The 11,134-nt window shown below is 41.9% G+C and overlaps 2 protein-coding genes and 1 long non-coding RNA gene across 3 annotated transcripts; 1 reads left to right on the top strand and 2 right to left on the bottom strand.

Moving 5' to 3' along the window:
- The first annotated feature begins 896 nt into the window (after positions 1-896).
- On the top strand, positions 897-3,131 carry LOC116263969 (allene oxide cyclase, chloroplastic-like). Its single transcript, XM_031643820.2, has 4 exons — positions 897-1,485; positions 1,884-2,035; positions 2,149-2,289; positions 2,730-3,131. The coding sequence occupies exons 1-4, from the start codon at positions 1,266-1,268 to the stop codon at positions 2,985-2,987; spliced, it is 771 nt and encodes a 256-aa protein (XP_031499680.1). The 5' UTR covers positions 897-1,265; the 3' UTR covers positions 2,988-3,131.
- Positions 3,132-3,304: 173 nt separating this feature from the next.
- On the bottom strand, positions 3,305-5,018 carry LOC116263970 (uncharacterized). Its single transcript, XR_004174751.2, has 3 exons — positions 4,824-5,018; positions 3,498-4,743; positions 3,305-3,417 (listed from the first exon to the last, which is right to left on the bottom strand). It is a non-coding gene; the product is annotated as an uncharacterized LOC116263970 (long non-coding RNA).
- A 3,010-nt stretch (positions 5,019-8,028) lies between these two features.
- Positions 8,029-9,699, bottom strand: LOC116263611 (disease resistance protein RPV1-like). The gene is made up of 3 exons (XM_031643346.2): positions 8,762-9,699; positions 8,515-8,680; positions 8,029-8,370 (listed from the first exon to the last, which is right to left on the bottom strand). The coding sequence occupies exons 1-3, from the start codon at positions 9,697-9,699 to the stop codon at positions 8,029-8,031; spliced, it is 1,446 nt and encodes a 481-aa protein (XP_031499206.1).
- Between the last annotated feature and the right edge of the window lie 1,435 nt (positions 9,700-11,134).

Raw genomic sequence — 11,134 nt, 5'->3', positions numbered from 1 at the left:
AAGTTCTCCATTCATTCATTTTGATTCATCTCTTTCGACAAAGGAGGTTCTCCATGCGGGGGAGAGAACCTGTCGTTCGTGTGAGAGTTTGAAAGAACTTCTCTTCCCTTCTAGAGTTTAAAACTGCATTAGGATTAGGTAAATTTACAGTTACTCCTTTTTACTCGAAAAAAATGTCAAACTACTTTTGTAGTCTATGTCCTTTAGGATCTCTGTAAAAAGAGGTTTGAATTTATTTCTATCCAAGTGATTCCCTTACTCCCGTATCCATTTGAACGAAGAATCCTTAAACCATGTTTGGGCTCGACGTAGGACTTCCCGTCAAAAAATTTGAATACAAGAAGAAATGAAACTACAGTTGCTATTTTATTTGGTAACACTACCAAAAGTTTCACGACGCATCGTCTGAAACCTCCATTAGAAGGCGGTCGAGTTTTAACGGCAGCAGAGCAAAGAAGAGCTTGTTGGAGACTTTACAGGTTTCAGTCTCTCCACCGTCCACGTTAGCACCCGCACACTTCATGTCATCGTCCCATCTAGCGTCGTCTCATGGCCTTGTGAACTTCAATGGTAAAAATTGTAAGAGAACTATACAGAAAGAAAAAAAAAAAAACAAGAAGGATGTAAAACAAAGTACCAAAGACGAGGCAAAAACAGGAGAGGGGCAACTATTAGATGGATGGGATTCGGTTTGGTTGTAATTGCTATCACATCCCAATAATTGAACAACAATGCTTGTACAGAACAGAAGTTGGATTATATGTTTCGGATTCCAACATCTGTTGTACATTCGAAATTGCAAGAATAATGTGGGGAACTTTTAATGAAGATCACCTTTTTCTAAGTTTAGGATCTAGTTGAAGTTGTGCCAGAGCCAAAGATTCAGAAATTTGAGTTTGAGTCCTCTTCTTGAAATTGGGAGCCACATTTTAGTCGATAAATACAAAGTACTTTCCCAAAATATTCTAAAACGAACCTTCAATACTCTGGAATTGGATACAACAAATGACTCCCCAGTAAAATCTTCTGAAACTTCTTTCAATCTACAACTTGTCTGCTCAAATTGCATTTAGACGTTGAGCCAAATAGTTCAAAGTGGGACGGGATGGCGAAGCCACAGTAAGCTTCCGATCGACCTCTCATGGTTATTTAAAGAACCCACCGCATCCAAATCTCGGCAACTTGGAAGGAGATTTGCCCTTTGCTCGGTGAGTGTAAGGAAGCAAAACCAGAGAGCAGAGAAAGAGAGAGAGACAGAGAGAACAATGGCTGCCATTTCATCAATAGCTCCTTTCCTGACACTCAAATCTACCAAGCCAAACCCTTTATTATCATCACTCTGTCCATCCTCTGTTGGGTTGAAGCAGAGCGTTGCTGGGCCTAGCTTATTGGGCGCCCAACTTAAGCTCAGGGCCACCCATATTGGAGGGCTGTATGCTTCGCAGTCGTCGTCTCCGTCAAAGACAATTACTTGTGCGGCATCAGGTATGCATGCCATTTCTTGGCGCAACCACCATAATCCCTTGCTTGTATTGACAACTCCATCCTCACTATAACGATCGGTCCGCCACCATCATGGCATGATCACGATGTTTGATTTTTTGAGTGGTGTTTATAAGATGCAAATGAGTACATAGAACAGAATGATCTATTGATTTGTGGAGGAGTCAAAAAATTCATATGCGTGTGATGATTCTTCAAGAGTGCCTGAAAGATCAATTACGTGACTCCTCACCATCTGCTCTGTCCACTCACTGTTGCCTGGTTCTGAAGAAATACACGAGACTCGGTTCCTGCCATGACATCATCAACATGCAACATCATGTGCGCATTCACCATATATATACGTTCTAACTTGTCCAAGGAAAATGTCGTTGCTGCAGGAACCGGCGTTCAAGAGGGTGCAGAGAATAATGGAGTTCAAGAGCTGCATGTCTATGAGATAAACGAGGGGGACAGGAGCAGCCCTGCCTACCTCCGCCTCAGCCAGAAAGAAGTCAACTCGCTCGGTGATTTGGTGCCCTTCACCAACAAGGTTACTGAAATCAACAACTGCTCTCCCTCTCTTTCGCTCTCTCGATGAACATGATTTATCTATAGTCCTCATAAATTGGGGAAGTTGATGCAAGTCATGAAACAAATGTGCAGACTTACAGTGGCAACCTGGAGAAGCGACTGGGAATCAGCGCAGGCATCTGCATCCATATTCAAAACGTACCGGAGAAGGGCGACCGGTACGAAGCCGTCTACAGCATCTATTTCGGAGACTACGGCCACATCTCTGTTCAAGTCAGTTACACTACTTATATAAACATCCTTCCTAGCTTAGAAAAGCGGATGGTAATCAATAGCCAATTAGGCCGCCTAAATTGTCTTGAGTGATGCAGGCTGATATAAGCCATGGTGAATTGAGTTTCATCATGGACGGATCCACGAACCGGATGAGGATCAACTTGCATGATTCTTCTACATCATGCACACTCTACTTACTCCACAGGATTATAGATATGATGCTGAAAACTGAGCGAAATATAACCAAGCACCTATAAATTCTCATCCTAGGAGAACGTTAACAGTTTTGGGGTCCATAAAGTTGATCAATCTTTGTCTTTGTAGAAGGTTACAATGTTTGCGAGTTCAAGGATTGGTTAGAACTGATTCATATGAAGCATTAACTCATTTCTGTATACATAGCAAATGTAAAATTTTTCTCTGGTATTTTCACGCAGGGACCTTATCTGACATACGAAGACACATACTTGACAGTAACAGGAGGCTCGGGTGTATTCAAAGGAACTCGTGGACAAGTGAAGCTTCACCAGCTGATCTACCCATCCAAGGTTTTCTACACCTTCTATCTTGAAGGCATTCCCCCACTGCCTGCCGAGCTCCTGGGGGAACCAGTCCCTCCTTCACCCTCAGTGGAGCCTACCCCTGCGGCCAAGGCCACAGAGCCCCAAGCCACCATCCCTAACTTCACCAACTGATTGGGTTCTCACCCATCTGCCATGGGCAGTGAAAGCTGATGCATGTTGTTGGTGTTTAGGCATGAATATAGGGCTTGTGTTTCAGCAAGAGTAATTTTGGATTATGTATCTGTTCCTGTAGCTAAGAATAAATGCTGTCAACGTTTTGTCATAAAAATGTGCAACTTCAGTCCTCACCTTGACAAAATCCTGTTTCTAAAAGATAAATTGAACATTCTATATATTCGCATCCATGACAAAGAGAGGGAGACCCCTTATTACTGAACAGTAAGAAAACATAAAGAGGCTCTTAATATCACAAAACTTCTGGTGAAACATGGCAGTCTGGAGCTAAGAGTTATGGACAGATAAAGCCAGGATTTATACTTATCTTTGAAGTTCGAACTTCAGCAGCAACTGTCTTCATCATCCGCTGCACAGGCGGTGGAATCTGCATAAATACTTTTTATTTTTGATGTGGTTCAATTCCAGTTAAACCCTTACCATAAGATTAATAACCGTAAGATTTACCTAAGTTTGTACAGTTAGAATGTTGGAACATGATGGCCGGTCTGCACATTTGCGCGCTTCATAGTTGCGTTTTTTAAGAAACAATCCCCTTTACCACCAGCTGCCTTCCAACGTCCGCAGATAATAAAATCTACCAATTCACATGCTGAAAAGGTATCTACGATTTTTGCACCCCCATGATCATTCATTTCTGCAGCTGTTTTGGTTTTCTGCCGTGCCTCCATGCTTGGATTTATAAACGTTGATCGACACAGACTCAACTCATTAAAGTAAAATCCCTAATGAAATTTGTATTTGACAAATTACTAGGTCTGTGCACTTACAAAAGTCATCAATAGTTGTCATATTGTATCCCATTGTGGAGTATATGGCCGACATTTTGCTAATACGGTTATGAATTAAGGCACTCTGTTTTTTACTTAGTCGAAGCTTTAATAATTTTCAATTATTATTAGTCATAGCCTTCAATTTTTTTTAAATAAAAAGTGGTCTGTATCCGGTATCCCCGCTCTCGGCCGCCAATGGTCCCGACTTATGCCTCTGACCATACTTGTTATTTCAAGTTCATCGATGTTCCAAAGGAAAAAGAAGTAAAGGAGTCTTCTTCACCACTTTAAATTTTGGGATCTGATTCCAAACGTGTGCTACTCTCATTAGTTGCAGGAGGAACACGTTAGGTTTTTGCAAAATAGGGTAGACAACATCATTGCAGCTGGAACAAAATGAGAAGACAAAACCATAAACAAAGCCAAGTGTTGGACCTTTCTTCTCCTTGGTACGATTCAAGTGTTCGTCATGGAACTAAATCAGTACTGAACAGGACAAGTCTCAGATCAGAAACACACCACTTTTACACACGTACAATATTCCATCTTCAACTGCTAATCGTTGTAAATGGTTGGAACCCTCAAGACCGCGTGTCCTTCCTCGAGTACCTACCTGCTTATCTCCTCATCTTTCCCCAACCCAATCTCATAAGAACCCTCGCCATCCTCCCCGAACTTCCCCATGAATTCAACGTCGCCTATCGTTCTTTCCGCTATCCATGTGCCTTCGGTGACGATCTTTCCTTCTACCTGGACTTGGATGCGGACGTTAACGTGTATCTGTTCGCCGGCGGCTCGTCGGCCAGGCAAAACATCCCCACCAGTCGATCGACTTGGCCGGCTTTTGGAAGCCCAAACAACAAGTCGGAACCACCGTTTGATCCCGAAATAAAGAGTTCTCCCAGCCGTTCAAAAGTGGGCTGCCAATTAAGCTTAATCAGCATAAACCTGCAAATTATTAAAACAATCATCAATTGAAAGAAAGAGAGGAAGTAGATACCTGTGATAATTTGCCCCCCAGGTCACGGCTCAAGCCGTCGCGGGTGGTCAATATTAACTGCATTAAAGATTTGAACCTCTCGATACCAGACAAGTGCGCGAGGGTCTTACATCCTCCTAGATGTAATTTCTCCATATCATTCAGGTTTAAAAGATTTGGTGATTCCCAAAGCTGCAGCACAATGTAGGACTTTTAAGTGTGGTAAGAGAAAAGGAAAGCGCAGGGAGAGATTCAAAGTTCGGGCAATCTTTTTATGCAAAATTTGTTTAGACAGGGAAGACCACCGATGAGATGATTGGTACTTCGCAGAGAAGTAGTTCTGGCAAATTATTGCCCTCAAGACAAAGTAACAAGGAATCTTATTTACAGAAGTTTCATATTTATATAATTGAAAACCAAAATATACCTGTAATGAGGTTTTTGCTACGATACCTGGGTGCGCCCAATTTGGACTCGCACCCGCGTCGACGCGATGCCGGTACGCTCCAGGTGCGCACCGAAAATGTCAAATGTGAGTCAGGTGCGGTCAAACCGCATCGGCCTTTTCCATCAAAATTTTGGGCGTTTTGGGCATGATTTTTAACTTAGGGAATTGATTTTTAACTCAAAAAATTTTGGGTGTCGACGTTAGGGCACGAATTGGCTTCTCTCCCTCTCATGCTCGGCTTCTCTCAGAGACCGACGGGCGACGAGTTCTCTGATTCTCTCCCTCTCAGCCTCTCTCTGCGAGACCGACGTTGTGCACTGTGCAGTGTGCTCCCTCTCTACGACGCTTGGAGTTGGGGAACTCTCTGCTCCGGTGCTCCCTCTCTCTGCGACGCTTGGGGAGCTCTCTGCTCCCTCACCCAGAACTCGCTGCTCAGTGCTCCCTCTCTCTGCGACACCGCTCCTTCTCTCTGCACTGCTCCCTCTCTCTGCGCTGCGTTCGGATTTGGGTAAACTCTCTCTCTCACTCTTTGATATGTACTGGTTTGCAATTTTTTTTTTTTGTTTTTGACTATCTGTGCGCTGACCCCAGAATGTTGTTGTTCTTTTGTGTGAGCATAGTGGAATGGAAATTGTAGTGGGCGGGTTTTGGCCTTTTGGGGCATTGAAGTTTCATTCAATTTTTTTGTTGCTTTAAATTAGTCATTCAATTCGTGTTATTTGTTCTATTATATTTATCTGCATCTAGTTCTAGTCATATGCGATGTAAGGAGCGAAAAGTATACATCTCTTTCTAGTTTTCTTTTAAACCATAATTTTGTATGCTTAAAGCCTTAAATATATTGGTGTCATCTAGCTAGCCTAAGTTATAATTCTCTGATTTGGTTGCTGATTCTCTGTTGGAATGTTTCACAAACTTCCTTTGGGTCTACAAGCTCACCATCTGTGGTTATTAACTGATTTATGTCTCTGCTATCAAAGCATGTCCTTGATCCTGGAGGTTTCAGTCTTATTGCATATATACTAAAAATATGCATTTTTTTCTCAATATTCTCCTCCTCTGCCTATTCTTAAGCACTTTGTGATTGCATTACTTCCAAGGTCTCAGGTTGAATCGATAAAAAAAGAATGCTTTTTACTCAGAATATAAAGTAAACTTAAATTGGGCTTTGTCATGGTTAATCATTTTTTCCCTGCTAACTTTTGATTTAGTGTGGTCATTTAGTGAGTTGTATACTTGTATGACTTAACCTTCTCTGTGTTGATCATATATTTGTTGTCTGTCCTCTAAAAAATGAGTTTATTCTATGAATTTGAATGAACTGAATGACTGATTTGCACTAAATTGGTGGTTGAGAGACATCATAAACTACTGTTAATTAGTGAACAAACTACATCTATTAGTTGCTGAACTTGTTTTCCCCTTTGTCGGTGATAAGTTGCTATTTATTCTTAAATTTGTTATATTTAAAATTTTTTATTTTGAACTTTGAAGGTAAAACTATAAAAATGGCAAACAGAACAAAAGGAAAAAAAAGTTGTTTCAGATTGTCTTGCAATAGGCTTTTTATGTAGTGTGGATGTGAATGAAAGTAATGTTTCAAAGCCTTCTACACTACCTGATGAAGCATTTGCATCCGAAGAACAACCACTATGGAAAGAAATGAAAGCGGTCACTAAAGATGTGGGCAGTGGCGGTGGAAATATGCATTTCGTATGCAAACATTGTGAAAATACATTTGTAGGATCTTACACAAGAATTAAGGCACATTTGTTGAAGTTGTCAGGTCATGGAATTCAAGGATGTAAAAAAATTTCTACAGAAAAAGCTCGAGAGTTCAAGAGGCTGCAAGATCGTGCTAATGAAATACACAACAAGAAAAAAACAAGTATTATTATGACAAATCTTAAAAGTTCTGATAGGAAAAGAAAGACTATAGAGACATCTCAGGAGGCTTCACTCAGGTACCCTCGATCTGTTGGATCGCCTGGTGAGGTGAAGATATGTTTTGTTCTGCCCATGAGTTGTGTCCATGGGGATTTCTGTTGTTGCTCGGCACGATGACCACGACATTGTCAGAGAACCACGATTGGAAGCCTACGACATTTTGGAGGTTGTGCACATCTCGTTTTGTTTCTGATAATGAGACGTAACTTTTTGTGTGTTAAGATTTGAGTATTTATGGCTATTGATCATAGTGTCTCATCCGTTTTTTTTTTTTTGAAGAAATAAAATATGACTTTGTTGGGTCATGTTCCATTCATGGCTGAATTTTTCTATACTCAGAGGAATTCTGACCATTCTTTCTATATCTACAAGTAGTTCTTGATATATTATGGCTCATGGAGGGACGACCTCAGTCTTGTGATGAACGGACATTGACAATCTGGACACTGCGTCGATTTTGGGATTTGTGGTTATTTTTGTTTGGGTTCAAGTATTTTATTATTGGAATAAAATAGTGTTTGATTTCTTTATGTTTTGGTTATGACTCAATGTTGCTTCCGTTATTATAAGAATAAAAAAAAAATTGATGTCAAAAATTGGGTCGTGACTCGCTCTGTAAGAGCTTCAAAATAGTGCAAGCAACGTTGCGTAGCTGGAACAAAATGATAGACAAAACCATAAAGCCGGAGGTTTGGACCTTCAGTCTCGTTACTACGACTTAAATTTGCCATTGAACATGTCTCACTCTTTAACATATCAAGTCAAAGTAGGCCATCTTCAACTGGAAATCGTTGTAAGTTGTTCGAACCATCAATGTCGCCTGTCCTTCCTTCACATACCCTGTCCTTCCTTCACATACCTGAATATCTGCTCTTCTTTGCCAAACTCAATCGCATACAAAACCTTGCCTTCCACCCCTAACTTATCAAGCTCCTTCTTGAAATAGACTTCTTCGATTTTTTCTGCTTTCCATCTGCCTTCTGTGACGATCTTCCCTTCTATCGTGAGTTGGACACTGACAATAATGTGTGATGCGTTGGAGGACGGCTCCTTAGTCAAGGAAAATACGCCGCCTAGTCCATTGAGTTCGCCGCCTTTTGGAAGCCGAAACAGCAAGTTGGAACCGTCCATTACTCCAGCAATAAAGAGGAACTCCAACTGCTCAAACGAGTTCTGCAAAATTTATACGCAATCACCAGCTTAGCACACAGACAATTAATCTAGGAGGTACATGCACCAAGACAATTAGTCTGACCGAAGTAGCTGTGTGACGAGATACATCAAAACAATCAATAAATGAAAGAAAGTAGAGGCTACCTTTGATAACTTGTCCATCAGGTCGAAACTCAACCCATCACTGGCAGTTAATATTAACTCCTCTAAAGAATTCAAACTCCCGAGGCCAGACAAGTCACTCAGAGCCTTACATCCTCCTAGAGATAACATCCTCAAATCATTTAGGTTTGAAACACTTGGCAATTTCCTGAAAGCAGAACAATGAAGGACTTTAAGAGAAGTCAGCGAAGAGGGAAGATGAGGGAGAGACTCCAACTTCGGGCAATACTTTATACACATCTTTTGTAGCCGGCGGAGGGCACCAATGAGACCCGATATTTCTTTAATCTTCCTTAGATGCAATTCTTGAAGGTTCTTCATCTTGCATATGAAGTCAGGCACCTTCTTTACTGATATTCCACCACAAATATGTAGCACTTCCAAAGACTTCAAACCTTCCATTGATTCTGGTAATTCTTCAAGTGATCGACAATGCTTTAGGCTCAACCACCTTAGTCTCTTCAAGTTTCCTACTGATTCAGGCATCTTCCTTAGTGAAATGCAACGAGAAAGGTCTAAATCCTCCAAAGACATCAACCTACCAATGATGTCGGGAATTTCTTGAAGTGATTTACAATCACGAAGGCTAAGTCTACGCATAATCTTCATATCGCCCAGAGAATCAGGTAATTTCCTCAATGAATTAAGACCATTGAATTTGAGCTCATGATCATCTTCCCCTGAGATTGACATTTTGATGGAGTTTGGTAGATTCTCCAATGAGATGCAACCTTCTAGAGACAATTCAAGCGCGTTCATTAAGTGCCCCAATGAATCAGGAACTTCTGTTAGCGATTCACAATGTCGAATGTCCAATTTTTTTAAAGAAGCGAACATTCTCATAGAATTTGGCAATCGTTCCAACAACTTGCACCCATACAAACACAACCATGAGAGACTCTTGAGCACTCCTATTGAATCAGGCATCTTCCTCAAGGAAGAGCAGTAAGTAAGGTCGAGCCTTTCTAGAGACTGAACCCTTCTGATCGAATCAGGTATCTCTGATATTGATGTCTTATCGAGACCAAGATATTTTAGGGATTTCAAGTCCCCTATTTGTTTTGGCAAAACCGAAATTTGCTCACAATCACAAAAAGCAAGGAATTCAAGTGAGGTCAACTTGCAAAGTTCAACCGGCAGACCTTTAAGTTCCACACATTCCTTCATACTCAGCTTCACCAGCTTCTTAAGATGCCTGATCGACTCATCTATCTCAAACAATGAGCTACATTTGTCAAGCACAAGCTTCACTAGGGATGGTAGATTGTTGGTGGTCTCCCTTGATTCGCACGCTCAGCAAGGCTTGCCTTTTCCAAAGATGTCGAGTGGCTTGAGGAAACAAAGGCCTCAAGGCGTGGAGGTGTGCTGCGGATGTGAGGGAAAGAACAGTGGCAGCACTCCAAGAAGGAAAAACAAGATGTAGAGAGAGAGAAGGGAGCAGGCTGCGTCTAGGGCAGAGTGAGAGAGAGAAGCAAGGACGGCAGGAGAGAGAGAGAGAGCGAGAGTGAAGAGGGAAGAAGAGTTCACGGGTAGAGGGCAAAGCTAAGAGAAAAAAAACTCTTCTTTCTTCTTTTGGGCGTCTACTTCTTCAACTTTTTCATTAACAACTATATAAAGGAAATACATTAAAACAAAAACAAAACTTGATCCTTAATAATAGCAACTACTGATCGTGCTTTCCATGATCTCCTCCACTTCAGCCCTCAACTTAGTAACTGCTGGTCACTCCCACCATTTCAGCCCTCAAGTCTCGCACCATTTTCTCCATCACCCATGATCTTGGGAACCGCACACACATTCTCCTCACGTTCTCCATTTCTCTTTAACTCCCCACTATTTGGAAAAGCACACACTTTCTCTTGTTTCCACTTTTCACTCCTTCACGCACTCACGCTTTTCCCACGAGCTCCACACGTTCTCACGAGCTCCTCCACTTCAGGAGTTAGAGCAACAATCTCCCCCCTAATCCTGATGTGGCCCGAGCTCTCGAACACCAAGTACATGTCGCATTGTTGCCAACTTTGCCGCAGGTAATGCCTTTGTCATAAGATCCGCTCGTTGTTCATCTGTGCGTACAAAATCCACAATAATATGTCCTCTTTCGACACATTCTCGAATGAAATGGAACTTTGTATCAATGTGTTTACTACGTCCATGAAAAACTGGGTTCTTCATCAGTGCGATTGCGGACTTGTTGTCCACATACAACTTCACCACTTGCGGCTCTCTCCCAATCAGTTCGGCCAAGAGTCCTCTAAGCCAAAGTGCTTGACATGCCGCCGCAGTTGCTGCCATGAACTCAGCCTCGCATGAAGACAGAGCAACGGTCTTCTGCTTTTGCGAGTTCCATGAGACTAGGCTTTCATTTACATAGAACGCCATGCCTCCGGTGCTTTTCCGATCATCGACGTCGCCCGCCAGGTCACTATCCGTGAACCCGACAATCACTTCTTCTCCATTTCCTCTGGTGTATACAAGACCGAAGTTGATTGTGCCTTTTAAATAACGCAAAATCTGCTTCACTGCTTTGTGGTGCATCACTGTCGGTCTCTCCATGAATCTACTAGCTACACCGACAGCATACGAAAGATCTGGTCTTGTG

The sequence above is a fragment of the Nymphaea colorata genome, chromosome 11 (assembly GCF_008831285.2).
Source record: "Nymphaea colorata isolate Beijing-Zhang1983 chromosome 11, ASM883128v2, whole genome shotgun sequence".
Lineage (NCBI taxonomy): Eukaryota > Viridiplantae > Streptophyta > Magnoliopsida > Nymphaeales > Nymphaeaceae > Nymphaea > Nymphaea colorata.
Note: the sequence above shows the minus strand (reverse complement) of the source record. Positions and strands in the feature narration are given on the sequence as shown.